Genomic DNA, 18,661 nt, shown 5'->3' on the forward strand with positions numbered 1-18,661 from the left:
GAGATCTTCCGCCAGTGCATGACGCATGTGAGTGGCTGCTTGTTCTTTGCGGTGGAATTCTGTCACAATGCATAAGCAACATCACATTCAGCTTTGGTACACTGGAAACAGATGTGCTACAATTCATACCAGGCACTGTTTTCCCCACAATGGACTAGAGCATAAAGGGACTGGACCTACTTGAGTTTGAGGGAGAGAGACAGAGAGGGATTAAGAGTGTGAAAGAGAAAGAAGAGAGAATGAAAGGGAAAGCATGAGAGGTCCCTTTTCCCGACCACAATGTTTAAATGCTTCTGTCTTCAATCTCGGAGGGGAGCCGTCGTCATTGTTCTCATGGATAGATTTTGCGGCCTCGCCCTTTCCCCCCCTGCTTACAGTATTTTTTTTGTTATCTCCATCTTTTATGTATTCTCTCCAAATTTCCACGTAACTTCTAGCGCTTTTCACTTTCTCCCCTTCTCCGTGAGTCACTCCAGTGCTCCATTGTTTTTTTGCACCCTTCATCAGTTTCTATCTCTTCCTCAGATAACACAACGCCTACCGAGCCCCAAAAAAGGGACCTCTACCTCTGCGTACTAACACTGACAGCATTTTCTAAAACAAGAGCTCCTCGTGGACGCAGTCCATTAGGCCCATCCATCCAAACAGACCTGCTTTGTTGAGGTGTTATATCAACAGTGTGCCCTCCCCTCCGCTCCTCCACCAGCTTCCTTGGGCCCCCCAACGGCAGGAGATTGATGTCAACAAGGAATTTTGTCCCACATTTACTTCTACCTCCTCCAGACCCTCCCTGCTCCTGAAAAACACTTGCAATAGCACAGAGGGCCCCAGTGAGGCCTTAACAGGCCCGCTGAGCTGTATCACCCCGCCGTCACCTTCTCTCACCCCTCGCTCCAGCGGTGCCAGAAACACCCCGAGTCACAAACGTGACGCCGTAAACAAGGACTGCCCCAGAAAACAGCGCTAGCAAACGCAAGCATGTGTGTGTGTTAAGGAAATGAGCCACCTTGTTCTGTCAACAGAGCGGTCGCTGTGAGAATAAGGCCAACGCGGGGACGTCATTTGTGTACAGTGTCATCGCCAGAAGAGCTGCCAATAGAATTCAGACCAACTAAATTTGGGCTTGTTTCAGGGGTGGTGCTTGTTAATCACAAGAAGCAAGAACCTGGAACGCAGCTGCTGTCTTCTGAGGTTTACAGAGTTCAGATGGAGAACATCAGCGGTCTGCAGCAGGACGTTTGAATTCATGTACATGTTTCAATAAAACGCTGCAGTATTATATAATGGAAATAATCTGTGGGGCCTGCTAGAATTTTGCAATCTTCTCGACAGACTTCCATTCCGGGTTGTAACATTGTAAGCCATATTTTGTCCAGGGCAATGGATATATTCAACATCAGTGGAGACTGAGGCTTGAGGTTTCAGATTTTAAAGAATACAACACATTTTATGAAGGAAAAATATTTTAAAAAAATATATAATTCATATATCGATATATTGTGCCTGAAAATATTGCTGTTAAGAAATATATATATATATATATATATATATATATATATATATATATATATATACACAATTCTCAAATAACACTGATTGTGTTTGCAAGGTGCTTAGAAGTTTGAATGTAAGAAGTCAATTCCTCTTTTTGGCTGCATTTCTTTTTTGGGATGGGTACAACATATCAGCCCAGAAAAAATATCAAACTCTTGCGTTCTTGTGGTCACATTTAAGGGCAATCTAGGTTTAATGTCAGCACGCCTGAATAAATCCATTTTGTCAACATATGTTTGAACAAAACAAAGAGGTTGAAGACCATTCTAAATGTCAGAGGGTCTTCATGAAACCATGGTCCCAAGCGAAGAATCCTTGAGTCGGGGGGCTTGAAGGAGAACACTGTGGCAAGACCTGCAGCATTATATCCATGCATCACATGTGGTATATACAAAACCTTACGCATGACTTCTTGTTTTAATTTAGAGTGACCTGTCTAATAAACATTTAGACTTGCTTAAATCGTTTAAACATTTCAAAGGGATTACTTAGGATGTAAGCAGTCTGAGTTTTCCGGAGCAAATTGTTATGGTGGATCAAAGGTTATGACTCTAGTTGAAAAGGTTATTTTCAAAGTGTTACGGATTACATTCATCTTAAACATTATTACAACCTTTACTCAGGGAAGAAAATTGGATTGTATCCATTACCTTCATTTTGCTAATGTAGTTAGCTAAACTGTTTTCTTTCAGATGACAGCCTTCATATCTGCAGAATATAAAGTCCAACCAATATAAAGAGATGATCTCTTCTATTTTGCAATGCACTTTTATCAGAATTACTTCTTCAATTGACTTACTTATTGCAGATAAACTGATTATGGTTGAGAAACATGAAAAAACATTAGCCTTCTGTCAAATCTACAGCATCTGTGCCATGTTACTCTTCTAACCTGGTGCTGACCTAATGAGTGTAAAGCTTCTCTGAAGCAAAGGTTTCAGTGAAGTAGCTCCACTGGCCCAAAACATCTCAAAGCAATGTGCACTGACCCTTAGTAGGACTTGTTTACTTAGTAAAAAGCTAATGGAAATTCTAATAAATAATAAAAACATACATAACATACCGGTGTCTTATAAGAGACCTTTAAAGGACATATGTGCAGGTAACGGACAAGGTTGTATGATGTAGCCACTTTGTCTGGTATTGATGTGGAAGTGAGGACAAGCTTGAAAATGTGAAAATAGATTAAATCAACCCTGCTAAGGTAATTTCCTGGGATCTAAAAACATGTAATAAAAAAATGAATGAATAAAAATAAAAAATGTTTCTGGTAATAGAAAAAAAACACCACTTATGCTTCATTGTACATTTTAAACTATTTAATGTAGGGATGCATAAATATGCCATAAATATATCCTTACCATTGGGTAACTCAGTTAAAGCAGCTACGCAACAAATACATCAGAGAGGCAATTCATGGTACAAGCACACATGCACCAGGTAACCTAAATAAATGACTGCTCGTGCATGTGAAAAGTGTTTTCAGAAGTGCAGCTGGACACACTGTACATAATTCGACACTTCCTCGGGTTCACTCAGAGGTCTTGCTGCGATGCTCCCAACAAGCCAGAGGATGATAAAATCGAGGAAATAGGAAGTGGCATATCTTTAATTGTGCTTTTACCCTCAGCTGAGGAGACACGCTGCACTTAAACTGGACCACAAAGGCCAGTGCTAAGAGTGGTTTGCCACCTGTTCCTGACATGTACCTTGGTACTTTTAGTGTAACTTTCATTTAATATTAAGCAACTCTGCTCTATAGTAGAGCATTTTGACAACCTTTATCAATAAGTAATGTGAAGACATAAATATTCCCAAACTTCCTGAAGACTAACTGTACACAAGTTAGGGGCCTAAGGAACAATGTATCTTACCAGTTGGCACAGCAAGACCCTCAACGGTGGATTGAGCATTACAATTAAAAGCAAATCTTAATTTACAATTGATCCTTTGCTTAGCCCCGCCACCTGCTGCTAGTCCGTCAAACTGTGGGAGCTACCATGGTGCATACACTGTCACCGACTAAACTCACTGATTGAATATTGTCTATTTTTTGGGAAAACAAAGTGATTACAGATAGAAGACAGAAGGGTCTACGTTATGCATTTGAAGGATATATGGATGTCAAAGAGATCCAGCAAGTAAAACAGGTAAAAAAGGTAAAGATTAAAGCCTAGAGATCACAGTGGTAAAGTAAACCACCACATCATCTGGTGATAGAAACACAAAACAAGAATATCATGTGCTAATGCCCTCTGCTAATGTTAGCTCCACCTTTTTTAAGCAGAAAGATGCATTTTAGAAATTTAAATCTTCTTCTAACCTCTCCAGATAAGACAAAATCTACAAAAAGAGAATATTAGTAATGAGGTATGTGATTGCACGTGATGGCATGCGAACAGTGGAGTCGAATGCTTTGAAAACTTGTACAGCATAATACATTAATACAATAAAGATAGTATTACAATTTGGGGGATTCTGCAGAAGACTTATGTGTAATATAACGCATATATTCGTGTCCGTGTTCTCCCTGTTATGAAAAAAAAACGTTACTTAAAAAAATGAAATATTCACAGGGTGCTATAGGGGCCACTGACGCAGAAACGTATATCATCACAGCACTCCATGGAAACACACGAAGCCACTCTGGGCTAATCGAAGCCATCCTATGTACCTTTAAGCACCACTTTGCATGAATAAGTACCTGTTAATGAGTTGGTTGTTTGATCTTTAAGAGTCTATCCCTGGTTTTCATTTGCATCAGCATGCTGTATAATTCATGTTTATTTCACTCTCAATAAATGTTGCCAACATACAAAGTCTCATAACAGAGGTGACAGCTCCTCTTAGTGAAGCGATCGCATGGGAACCTGCAGAGAACTGAAAATAAACTCCAGGAAGAGACCCCTGTGGATGTTGAGCAAATGTTTGCTTATCATATGGAGGATTTGCCCTCTTGCACTCTCCAGTGGTTGACTGGGCTTACTATTTCCACTCCTTTTTCAATTATATTTTTAACAGTGTGACATACGATATGGCCTGAAGCCAGACATTAATCAGAACCAGCAAGGCTTATGACTGCATTCGTGAGCTTGACATACAGTAGAGAGGCAAAGAAACAAGGTTTAAGAGAAGAGGAGGAGTCAACGATTTCTTTCATAGTTGGTCTAAAATTTAGTTTGGTTTCAGCAGAGATTACTCATGAGACTCCAAACACTTAGCTCCTTCAGTGACACAGCCATGAGTCAGATGATGCACACACCAGCATGGTACACTCACAATGACCATGTCATTTAAAACACAAATGTATTACAAAGAATACAAATTCATTCGAAAACCATTAAAAAAAATCAGACTATCTTTTGTATCCGCAATCCACCCAAGACACCAGGCAAAAGTGAATGATTGGATCCATTAAAGATGTCTTTCACCACTGACAGCATATATCAAAGTTAAGACTTCAAATCACCAGCTTGTCACAAATAAGCAAAATGTGATAATTGAAATGTGGAGGTAACCGTTATGTGTAGGAAATAGAAATGAGCAATTACAATTGAAAATAAGAAATGCCTACAATCTGCATGCATGGATTTGATTTAATGTGTTAAATGTGACAGTATGGTTGACAGAAAGAGTGCATGCTGCAGACAAATAAATACAAAAATAGCTACACGGATGAGGCGTGGACGTCCACGTGCCACGTGTTACGCCGAAAGTAGACATGGTATGAAAATATCAGTTTCCTGTGCCACATCTGATCAACTCGGTTTATGTAAGTCACTCATTATGAACTGAAATGACCCTCCCAGTGTGTCCCCAAAAAAGAAGGCCTTTAGGCAACATAAGCCAGTCTCACGTGTCATTGGTGTTTGCAAACAGTTCAGAAAAGTCAATACTTCCAGAGACTGATGCAATGATGGGTCACATATGGCAGAGGACACATCACGCTAGGACCGGTGGGCAAGTGTGGGCCGCTGACAGACTGGATTAATTGTCTGCGTTATGAGGGCCAACAAAGAGACCAGGCAGCAGTTTCCATTTAAAATATCAATGAGATTAGTGGCTTTGTGTGACTCTAGCAACTTGCGCTCAAGTGCAACCGACCCATACTAGTTAGTTAAACTAAGCGACAATGACTCAGGTGGAGTCCGAGGCTTTCCTCAAATGCCTTCAGTGGGTCACAAACAGAATAAGGCACAGAAGTTTTCCCTGCATCCTTTCCCATGCAGATTTCACATCACTGAACAGCTGCAACACCGGTGGTCTATACTAGGAAACGCAGATGGTCCTCTCCAGAGGCATCCATCTTTGTTATCCTTCAGAAACATTAAATAGGCCTGTGCAGATGATGCATGCGTGTGTGTGTATATGTTTTGCGTGTGTGTGCACAAGAAAGTGAGGCCCTGGAGAGAGAGACAGAGAGAGAGAGAGAGAGAGAGAGAGAGAGAGAGAGAGAGAGAGAGAGAGAGAGAGAGAGAGAGAACAGACTACCCTGCTGTATTTCATTCCTGCCTCCACAAGCAATGATTAATTCTGTCCTGTTCTGTCCTGAGGGGAGGCGGTGACATGACCTACTACTTCATGACTACTACATGACATTTCTGATATATTCTAACTATTACATCCTGTCTGCTGGTGGAGTGGCAAACTATTATTTTTGAGACAAAAGAGGGAAAAATGTACTAGAATAAAAGAGGTGTAATCATCCGTTTCTGTGTCGGTTGCTTCTGGTAATATCCTGGCAAATCCTGTCCGAAACAATACAGAGTCGAAAACACAACTCAATCAAAAGAAAGATGAATGAAACTGGAGTGAGGAGTTAATTCAGAGCCGTCAGGCTAATTGTCAAATGACATGAACTGACTTACTGAAAACAAAGCTATGCTAGTTATGAATCATATCTTGAGGTTTGAAATGACAAAAGGTTGACCTGCCAAACAGCAAATGAAAACAGAGTCTAAAAATCCAATAAGGAGGAATATACAGGCAAACAAAGAAAATGTGTGTGTGTTTGTCTGTGTTCCAGAGCTCAAAATCTGGAACACAGACACACAGCAAGCATCTTGGAAGCACGTCCTGTAATCAAATTAATCTTTAATAGAGTCCAGAAACAAATAATGACAATAAACAAAGTCATACATTTTAGAGACAGATAGATCCATATCACGGTGGCAGGCGGCATCTTCGCCCCCAGATTGTCAACCAGATGCTGAGGCATTCCCAGACCAGGGACCCCCCCCCCATATCCTTATTCTTACGTGATTCGTCCTATGTCTACAGTTCAGTAGGTTGAAGTTGCAAGATTTAGAAGGTAGATGAGATGCCACAACATTGAAGAGGCGTATGAACCAAGACAGTCCAGCAACATTAAGTGCCTTTTGAATCCCACAATGACTGTCTTCCATCCCTGGCACCTTACCTCGGAAGATTATCTGTAACCTCCACCAACAATTTCACAATTTTGCCTCCTACACCGAGGGCGCGTCTGTTCAGTTCAGAAGTTACTCAAGAGTTCCTTCCACACCATCCGGTAACATCACCAGTTAAGGTCAAGAAACTGTGTCATCCCAAACCAAAAATCGGTCTTCATGAACTCCCCAAACTCCTTCCAAGATTTTACTTCTGTGAAAACAGGAGCTGCAATCCTTCTGGACTCCACATACTTGTCATTCAAATGCCTGAAAGCTTTTCCTTTTCAACTCGAGAGCCTCCCTCAAATGTGGATTCCACTAACATGTAATCAGGCCGTGACAGGCACAGAAGACCCTCCTGCCACAAGTCCTACATGACATATCACCAAAGATTTTTTTGAACATGGCAGGTAGGTGGATATCGTAAACCCCCAAGAGATGTGAAAATAAGTCTTCCAGATGTGAGAGGGGCAGGCACGCCGTGACCTACACCTTGGCCCGCCACCCACTTAGCATGCATAAGACCCCTATACCTAAACTTTGAAGTGGTACGGGCGAGCCACAAGGGACAAGCCTGCAAAGTCCTGTCTGAGGCATGGCTGGAGGAAAAGGCCATGGTTTCCCTTTTCAGGATGATGTTTTCTTTTCCCAAAACATCAATTTATAGAGATCTCCTGTTTGCTCTTAGTTGGCCCTTCAATTTGCCTTGAGAGACCTGACCAGTGGTGCTATCTGAACCACTCCCTTGTTCCCACACTCCTACACACCTACGCACGCACGCGCGCACACACACACACACACACACACACACACACACACACACACACACACACACACACACACACACACACACACACACACACACACACACACACACACACACACACACACACACACCAATAAGTCTGTTATTAAATTATGAGGCTAAAAGTCTTTATGATGTATATTGTAGTTGTTGTTGTTGTAATTGTAGAGCCCAGGTCTTAAACCACCCCTTTTGGCTCTTTAACAATCGGAGCAGTGCAAATGAGAAAAGCCATCCATATTTCCATACTGTTGATGTCTGAATGTGTACTTAATAAATAAATGCAAAACTGCCTTTTCTGATTGAGACATACATGTAAAGTTTTTCTGAAGAAGCTGATCGCTGATGTTATTTGCAACGGAACGGAACGGAACTTCATTGCTGTTCGAGCACAGAATGGAATAAATTAACAATAGCTAAGCAGGCTACAGTATGCTACCTGGTTTGGTGTCCTTGCGGCAGGCTTGTCCTGGTGGTTGGCGAGGATGAGGAAAGGCAGTGTGCACAGCTGCGGGTGCTGCAGGGCTGAGTGGAGCTCGTTACGTGCTGCCTCGAGGTCCTCGTCCGATGAGGCACTGTCCAATACGAAGACTACACCCTGTGACCCCTGGTAGTAACGACTCCAATATTTCTTGATGTTGTCGGCTCCTGTAGACAGATATAATACCAATAAATGAGTCAACTACTGGGGGAAGTCATTGATGCTACGGTTGTCATGTGCAAAACTCCTAATGACAGTAACGCTACCAACTCCTGTAATAGAGTTAAGTGCATAAAAACATGATAATCTGCAGGCTTGCTAGCAACCCTGGCCCACATTACTGTCTTTAAAATGCTGTAAGGGGTTTAGTCTTAAAGCTAGTGAAGATATGGTATGATAGAAAGTAAATGACCAAATGAATTGGTAGCAAAGGAGGCTGAATGACATTTCTAAATCTAGGTTACAATTTCACTAGAGAAACTGGCATGTTGAAGAGGACCCTTGACCTCTCATCTCGAGCTGTGAATGAAAATGTGTTCTATGGGTACCCACAAGTCTCCCCTTCACATACATGCCTACTTTATACTAATCCCAAGCAGTTTTGGGCAAAAATCATGCCGTTTTTTTTCCAATGTGTTATTTTTGCCCATTCTAAAAAATGGTGTATTTGAATATTTCTGCATACCGCATGAATGGGGTATGACTGGAAAGCCGAGAATCTTGTGGATCCAATCAGCCCAATTGCATTAATGCGTGATGATGTTCATCTCCATAGTAGCCATTTCACATTAAGACCGTTTTTGAAAAACTGCCTCATAAAACTTTACAACCACAAAAAGAGACCTTGAGCATTAATTAAGGGATGGCTTTGCTATATATGTAGTAGTAGTAGTAAACCTTTATTTTACCAGGCAAGAATTGCTAAGAATACATTCATATATATTGATATTAAGGGGGTCTCTTTAGTACAGAAGTCTTCGCCATCCAATCGCCAAAAACATTGTATTCTTGCAGTAATCGCAAAAACAAGAACTTTACCAAAATTATCAAATCACATCATGGATTCGTGGATCATGCTCATCAAGGTTTTAGTGCCTAAATGTGGTGTTTTGGAGTGATTTTTGATAATTTTTTATCAATACTTGAGTAGACTTTTTAATTTCTTTTGTACCAAAGAAAACGGTACCAACCTAAAACCTGTTACAACAATGTATCATTAACTGAGCACGGGGATGGCATCACATACTTCCATCATGCTCTTCTAAGCCATTTTACATTCACACTTTTTTTCCACTTTCACTTATTCAATTCATTTCTGATTTATGACTAGAACAACTTGACACAAGCTGCTGAGCTGCATCTCAAATTAATATTTTCCTGCCACATTTCTCAGCAGGTATTGTTCAGACACAGAAATGAATCCCCAAAGTCCTTAAAGTAAATATGCATTCTCACTGGATAATTTGGAAGGAGCCTGGTCTCATTTTCAAGGCCACGGTGACATTGAGTTCATGGTGAACAACACATGCTCACGCAGTGGTTTAGTTCACAGCAACAATTTGTAAGTGTAAGTAATTTGAGGAATAGACCTACATGCTCACAGAATTAGTCAATCGTGTCCCCTGTGCTACCCCCTCCCTCTGCTTCCACTGCCGGCCCCTTCCTTTCCCTTAATGACAGACTAGGCAATGTCTTTGGAGAGGAAATACATTTTCATAGACATCCTTTTGATCCTTGTAATTCCTGTGTACTTTCTTCAATGTAAGGGCACTTGTTTAGAATCTGATCACAATCCCACCTGCTCTGTAGGATTGGTAGACGCCAACCCCGACCCCATAACTATTTCACTGTGCGATTAGTAGAGATTAGTGGGGTCAGTTCAGTGCTTAGGACTTTTCCCGACAGGCTAATTTCAGGGCAATAGTCTTAAGCAGCCATTCCCCTGTCAAAAATGTTTTTTTCTCAACCCCAAACTTATTATGTGGTGATGTACTGGAGGTGCGACAAAAACGTCTGTAAACACCTTCAGTACTCCTCATCTGGAAATGGTCAACCCTCCTACAATCACGTCTACAACCTTTCTGAGAAAAGATAATATTTTGCTTTTATGGGAAATTTCTCATTATTTTACTATTCAGTCCATGAAAAAAAAGTTCTTTATAAGGTTAGGAATGACTGCCAGATGACAGCTTCTGCTGTCACCCACTGTCAATTGATACTGACACATTCGCTCAACACCACCATGCCATGATATGCTAGTCACATCCTCCATGTTACTCATGCTCCTCAGGACATCTTGCTCCCCTTGTGACAACTGGAATCCATCCTAACTGACTGAACACAAGTTGACCACAGTTGCTGATCTCCTTTAATGAGGAATCTACACATTTCGAGCCAAGAGAGAGGGATTTTTTTTTTTTTTACTCAAAAGACAGATGTGGAGTCAGTACGGAGGTAGTATTGTTCTTTGTACTTTAAAATGAAAAAAATATATATCAGACTAATCTTGAAAAATTGCCCACTCAAAATCTGATGAATACTGAACTGTGTACTCTGTAGATGTTTTCCCTATTAGTAAGGCCGGGTGGAGGTGGGAGCATGCACATTAATAAGTCCCTTTTCTATCTCAAATACACCGCAGTATTGACTGTTTCCAGTTTTAAATCTAAGGAATCTTATAAAAATATTTTAAAACTTATCTTGTTAACTGCTCTAATACTTTGATTACACTTCATCATCAGCGGAATGCGGTCCTTTTCACAACATGTTTTCCATTAAACCATTTAAAATGCTCTACATGATCACCGCACTTATCAGCGCCGCATGGACACAACTACAAAGGGTCCTATCACATTGCATTTAAAAGTACACGCATTCGCTTTTAGACGGTTGTACTTTCTCTGGTTAAAAATGATTCTCCTTTATCTGGTGAGGTTACTTCTTTTGCAATCTTGTGAACTGCTGTTTTGTTGTTGTTGCTCATAGGCAGGTAACTGCCAAGAAGTGACGAACTGTGAGGCTGGCAAATGTTTAAACCTCACGAAGTGCTCTCGATGACATTTACCTCCCTTTCCTCATGCTCTGCCTCCCTCCCTCCCTCCCTCTCTTCTTTCCTCCCCCACTCTTTCTGCTCACACCTATCACTGGAGTGGAAAGCTATCAGACAAAGTGGCACTTGAGAGATTGACGAGGAAGTTTCTCTCCTCTTTGCCTGGAAATGGTGGAATGTCCCGTCATGTCTCGTTGGATCTTGTTGGCAACTTCTGCCACCTATTGGCCTGAGAGGAGGATTTCCAAACATGACATCATGATTCTTGGGGGCTGCTGGCAGCCCTACTACATATCATTAATCAAATAAGTGCAATGAGTAAGACCTCATTCCTTGCTCCTTTTTCCACCATTCATTTTAATGTTGTGCCATTTAATGCCTTTGTATTTATATTTTAAATATAGTTTGTAATTCAATTAATGATATATTAAAAAAAGAAACGTGTTTTAATACTTTTCACTGAGATTTCACTGAGACGTTACACTGAGACGTTATTATCCAAAGGTCAACATTAGCCCCTCTTACATTGCCATTTCATTGCGGGAGTATCACTCCTTTTTTCCGCACCGTCGTCATTGTAAAAGGTCAGAATCGTTGCGCCTCTGAGACGGCAACGAAGGTAGTCACAGAGCGAAACGAGGAGTGCAGCAACTTGCTTGTGGTTGCAGAGTAGTGTAAATATGCAATACCAGCCAAAGTTCCCCTTTCATTTGTTGTTTTGGTGCGCTTGAGCTAATCGGATTTCCGACGCTCATTAAACACATCACAGCCATCGGCGCTGTTATGTTACACATCACAGCCTTTCTGGTTCTGCAAAGCCAGGATGCTTTGTAAAAGGAGACACTATCGTGTTGTTACGCTGCACACCAATGCTCGGTGCGATTGCGGCATATCAAGGGCTCTCTTTTCTGTGATTACGGCGGAATCTCTGTGTAAAAACACAGAGTGCCAAATGATAGGCATGTCAGTTAAAGTCACGTTGGCTAATGACTCTGCTTCATCACTTGTTGCCTCATTCATTCATTAAATGGGTTTTGACTACAAGAATTAGATAATGAATACCTCTAGCAAAATCAATTACCTAACTCAATCATGAACTAAGTTTGGGAAATTACCTAAACACACAATCGGAGAAAAATTAATTAACACCTCATAATCAAGTCATTAAAAAGATATCACAAAGTACGGTCCAATCTACTGACAAGTTTGGTTGGATGCACCTGAAAGAAGAACCCACAAATTAATGCTTTGAAGATTTGCAATTAAACATTTTTCTTGTTTTTGTCTAAACCTCTCGTATCTGCTTCTTACTCATGTTACATCCTTTTGCTTTACCTAGACTTGATACATTACAGCTGTTGAATGCATTGGTGCAGCGACCAACAAAGCTAGCTACCATGTGAGTCATGGAAAAAGGGCAACTTTTTCCATGACAAACATATCTTATAAAATGGATAGTTCCGGTCCTTGATTATGATTGGCTGAGCTTCGTTCAAACCTGTTGTTAAACACTCTATAAACCAAAAGTGAGACTAATTATTTTCTCAAGTAAGTCTTTGCATTTAAGTCCTTAGTCCATTCTCAAATCAAGAACGACAAGTCCCAAGTCAAGGTCCTGGTGGTCTAAGCATGGATACATCGAGACAAAGGAGACAAAGTTACTGAGACAGGATTTGAAAAAGTGGAAAAAATGAAGCCGGGCCCATTTAACAGACTGTGGTCCGTGGGTTGTTTTCAGACCTAATCATCTGCCTGGACGAGAACAGACAGGACTATACTATGCTGTCATTCAATTAATGCACAAAAACCCACAAAGATGCTGGAGAAAGAAACAAAGAGAGCCTCGAGGGATTCATGTCTGAGTGCCCAGGGACAAATACCTGTCGTTGCTGCCGACAGACTACACCAACGCAATATGGTAAATTAAAGATGTAACTTTAGCTAGCTTACCTGCTTTTATTCATAGGCTATTATGCTCACCTCTCTCTGGTTATGTTGTCAGTTGTTAGTGGTATCACCAAGCTACACTGTCTCAAAAATTATACCAGTGGCAAGTGATGAGAGCCAGGTCATAAAGACACAGGTCATAAATTGGAATGGTCCAGGCAATCTTAATGGCTTCCAAACTACAAGGAGAGGAGAAGGGTTGTCAAAAAAAATCGATACTCAATAAATAATCAATACTAAAAATTAGTATCAGATTCAATGCGAACTTGCAAAGGTATCGATACTTTTGCCGTCAACAGTCCTGTCTCCGCCAGTTGATGCGTAACTTCCCAGAGCAGTGCTGCAGACAGACTAGTTCCGTCCGTCTCTAGCAGCTGAGCTCATGAACGTTAGTTCACATTACATTGCTGCTGGAGGGCCTTCGCTTCCAGTTTTAGTAGAAAATTAACATAGCAAAAGTGCCGTTTGGAAGTATTTATGCTGCGTTCTATTATTCTATCCGAGTCGGAGTTCCGACTAAAGCTACGTGTCCACAGGGGCGTTTTTAAATGCTAGTTGACGCGCCGCTTGCTACTTGCACGCTAGTGGGCTGCCACTAGAGGATGATTGACAGGCACTCTCCTTGCTACAACCACTTCATGGCTGCACCTGATTGGACGAATGCTTTCACTGGTGGCCTGTCTGCTCCCGGATTTCAAATCCCAACATGGCGGCTCGTTTGGAAACGTTCTCTTATTTTACGAAAATAGTTCACTGAAATGTGTTTCTGAAAACATTTTAAGCGAGAAATAAGCTATGCAGTTGCTGAATCTGTCTTTATTTTAGATCGACAACATTCAGTTTAAAAGATTTTCGTGAGAGTTGGCGAGGCGGCGAGTCGAGCCGGCGCTTCTGATTTGCATAAAGTAGACTCGACCTTAACTTTATGCAAATGAGGAGCGGGCAACTCAACGCGCCGCCTCTGGAAATTCACCGCAACGCTATCAGAATGCATTGCACAGCTTTTCACATAGACAATGAATGGGAAGCGGGGAAACACCGCTGCATGTGGACACGTACCTATAGAGACAGAACGTTGCCTAGCGGCACACACCAACACGCCCCCTTTAAGCCGAGCAAGAGTTCCGATACGGAATCCAACATGGCTGCGCCCTGTGTGAGCTGTTATGAACTGTTTTCATTGGTTTTGGACCACTTTGGTCGTAATGACGATATCCATCACTCATATTACTGCAAAACCTTACTGCTTCCGTATCACTGTATACGGGTATGGGAATCGGTTTTGTTGTGAGTGCAATATTGAAACAAAGACTTGTTTCAAAAGGGGTGTTGCTAAACGTGGCATTGCATTGCGAACAGAAGATAAACAAAAACATGAAATAAAGTGAAATTGTAGAAGTTCAAATGGCTTCGTTTCGATAAGGTGGCATCCAAGTTTTTCTCAGAGAATAAAAGAACGCACCGTTAGCATACGAGGCTAATGACCGGGGAAAGGCTAGGGATGTCAACATGGCGATATGCTAGCAATGCTAAAGTAGTAGCGCAGAAGCGAACTCGTAGCACAACAAACATGGTGAAGTGTCTTAAAGACCGACAACCTGGTTTCTATGGGGACTTTAGAGAGGTAGTAAAGCTCCCGTTTCAACAAGATTTAAGTTTTAAACAGTTAAATCTGTTAGGTTATCATAACGCTAGCGGTTTACAGCTAATAAAAACCAGCTACGTAATGACGGAGCTAGGCAGCTAACACTATCAGTCCTGCCCATCTGTGTGTCTGAAAAGTCAACCAGCTACTAGACAGAACCAGTAGCAGCCTGCTCTACCAACTCTATTTGATCAGCAAAGATAATATGGTGCCACCAAGTCACCAGAAACACAGGAGTGTGTTTATCTTTTGAAACCTTGCCAGGGATATGTATGGGCAGTTTTACAACAGTTCTGCGTTGAGCCTAACAACGCAACGTAGCTTATTGTTTATTGAGGCAGCATTACAAAATTGTCTACTGAGGCTACCCTTGGCCAAGAATTATCATTTGCTTTACCATGATGGATTTAATCCCTGTTTAAGTTCAGCAATGGGGTATCCTTTAGTTTTGAGGGAATCGGCCTAAAATGTTATGTTTGCCACAAGATGGCCAGATTGGTAATTGGTTATCCTTCAAATTAAACCTCACCACAGCTCCCCTGAAACTATCTAAGATAGATATATTCAGGTTGAAGCATACACTCAGAAAAAGGCCACAGGAATAATGTGATTTAGTATGACTTGAAGACTCGAGACCATATATTCCGTTATGCATTCTACGTAAGAAAACACAGTAATGAATGCTATGATTCCAACATTTCTGACAATATTACACTGAGGTGTATCATTGTGTAACGTCAGAGAGTAACCCTATCTATGGATCAAATGGATAGAAATGGAATCTTAGGAAAACGCCTCACCCAAGCCCACCCAACCCTCACTCGCTGATTCAACACCACGCAAGAGTCTTTCAACCCTCTGTTTCAAATGAAGATGAGCCGAAACAAGAAGTGTTATTCAACCTACTGCTCACAACATATGGATATGTATCATGTCGGCATGGTTTGAGGTCATGAATCTTAATGATTGTAGATCAGATTGTAGATTCATGTCAAGTAAAGCCTCTGGCTGTAGTTTGTGTCAATTATCAAACTAGCAATTCGATTCGATTCTGTAAACCACGATTCGATTCTTGTAACTTGTAACCAAAATTCTATATCCATGAAATAAACATGCGATAATGCGAGTGAGACTATCTGTATTCTTCTGAAAGGTGAAAAAATAACATATTTATTCTATAAAAAAGTAGTCCTGCATAATATTTTATGCTGAATACAAAAATGTAATTAAACATTGCTCAGTTATTTTTTTTAACATTTTCAGTAGACTACATGCTGGCAGGGGAGAGAGTGTCTTAAACGTATTAAAACATTATTCGTCAATAAAAAACAAGAAGTGAGCTCAGTAGCACATGCTTACTATGATAATATACAGTATAATATATCAACCTGCAGTGTCACGATTTGTCTCACACAGACTAAAGAACACTTTAAAAATTAATTATAATATAAATGCTAGCGGAACAGAAGCTTGTGGGGAAGGACAGGCTGTTAAAATCAAGACTATATAGATGTGGTGGATTTGAGTAGCTCTATTTAGCCAAAGTCCGATTTTTGTTAGGGTTCAGGGACAGAAAGTAAAGCTCAAAGCATTGAGAATAGTAAAACGATTGTCTGGAAGTCATGATAATGCAGGGATTAGGGAAGAATAGGAAAGGCAGATGTCTAACTGGTACAAACACAAGTGGCGATGATATTCAGGGGATCAGGTTGCTTTTCTCTTTCGTGTGTCTAAAAATGAATTCAAACTTTGAGGTAACTGCCAGTAAAACATAAGCAAACAATTACACTGCAGAAATTAAAAGCAGATAAACAAGTCTTCTGAATTCAGATTTTCTCACAATTGTATTTAATGACTGGAGTTTCTGAAGTCGTCTGCAAATTCAAACAGCTTGCGATGGTACATAGTTGAAACCTACTACCCTATATTTCCATCTGGTCTAAATCAGGCTACTGTTGAGGCTTCTTCTGTTTGTTGTGTGTATTGATGCAGGTATGGATTCAGATTCGGCTTGAACAGCACTTTCCCATACATCCCATATACACACATTTATGCTTTTTGCCAGCTTTTTTACCTAGAACAAAATGCAAGCATGTTGCTAATCAGGTTTTTTTTTTTTTTACTCTTGAAAGTTGAAACACTGAAAGCAATCCTCTTTGAAGTCTCCCTAATAAAAAACAGACTCTTTCTTTCTCTGAACAAAACAGCTACAATACGTTGATGGGAGGGATCGCTGGGACTAGCAAGGGAGGCCTCGAGCAATAAAGTTTTCTTACTTCATTGGGGGAATGAGCTGGAGCGAGGTGGGAAACACTTCAGCTGTTGATACAGCCATCAACCTGCAGTCTCAGCAGCGTCTGTTTTTAAGTAACCAGTTCCTGTGAGGCCTCATCTCAAACATGCATCAGTCCTTCTCATTCATGTACAGAAATGACTGATCTGGATTGTGGAAATGTGGCGCCTCTTTATTATTGGAGATCAATAAGTTGTGTTACTGCATGTAAATAATTGGGCCACTCTGTGCCCCTCCTTTCCATTAAGTGAGCCATTTTCATCGTGCGCCGCTGGGACTGACAAGGACGTTTGTAGTCGTGGACGAGTATTGTGACCGGTTGAAAGTAATGATTAATTATGGCAACCTTTCTATTTATATTCCAAGCCACATACAGGCTGCTGTGCCCATACAATAATATCAAGTGCACATGTTTATGTCCTCATTCTCATTGCACACTTCACCTAGCGCTTTGAAAATTGCATTGTTAAAATAGAATGCATAATACGCCTTCATGACATAAAAGGATTGTCCCCTATAGTTTATATGATGCACCATTCGCCTACTCACAACAACAACAAAAAACCCAACATCAAATGTGTAATATTCTTGAAGCAAGCTTCAAATGGAGATCAATTACACCTCTGTCCTCAGAACCCCAAAAATCCAGGCTTCTGCGACTGCCAGCATCTGCTTTAAACTAAATGGCAAATTATTTCTGCTTATATCTTTTACCAATGCAAAGGAAAAGTTTCCCGATTGCGTGGAGTAACACACACTGTGGTCCTATTTGATAGTAATAAAAACCACATTGGGTCTGCCATGACCACAATGAAGTTTTGATCTGAGACGTGCTCACATACTTCCATTGCCGGTTGGTGGTCACAGACAACTGGTAAATGTTCTGCGATGCATCATGCTGGTCTTCCCACATGTTCTCTGATGGACTAGTAGTGGATGATAGGATGGGCTCCACATAATTTCAAAATTAAAATCGACACCAATCTATCCCATTTTCACATATCCATCCATAGTCTCATATGCACCAGGTGGCAACCTCCAGTTCTGCGAAGTGAAGTCACGGCACAAGTGCCTTAAACTTCTACCATTATTTCTATTAGCCAGCAGGGGCGACTCCTCTGGGCGCAAAATTAAGTCTGATAGAATAGAAGTCTATGAGAAAATTACTCTATTTCTCATTTGAGTTATTACCTATTAAACATTGTGAACATGAGTTTATGGTCTCAATCACTAGTTTCAAGTCTTCTTCAATACAGCATGATGTTCATTTAGTAAATACAAATAAAGCATTTAAACATTTTCCTATAAAGATACCCAAACTGCAGTAATACAAAAATATATTCCAAAGCCTGGTGACAAATACTGCTCCAACACAAACATTACATTTGCTAATATCTACCGCTGTAATTCAATTCGACAGCAACGAGCGGGGCTTATTAGGACCGCTTCCTCATCAGCTGTCATTGCGTGGCATGA

At 40.9% G+C, this 18,661-nt stretch overlaps 1 protein-coding gene across 2 annotated transcripts in view; it reads right to left on the reverse strand.

Moving 5' to 3' along the window:
* Positions 1–18,661, reverse strand: part of arl15a (ADP-ribosylation factor-like 15a) — a 95,306-nt gene that overhangs the window by 34,441 nt on the left and 42,204 nt on the right. For both annotated transcript variants that reach the window (XM_084024862.1, XM_084024863.1), the window contains exon 4: positions 8,210–8,418. In XM_084024862.1, the coding sequence (XP_083880988.1) occupies positions 8,210–8,418 (209 nt within the window). The remainder of the gene's footprint in view (positions 1–8,209; positions 8,419–18,661) is intronic.

Source organism: Eutrigla gurnardus, assembly GCF_963514095.1.
Source record: "Eutrigla gurnardus genome assembly, chromosome: 13".
NCBI classification, from domain to species: Eukaryota; Metazoa; Chordata; class Actinopteri; order Perciformes; family Triglidae; genus Eutrigla; species Eutrigla gurnardus.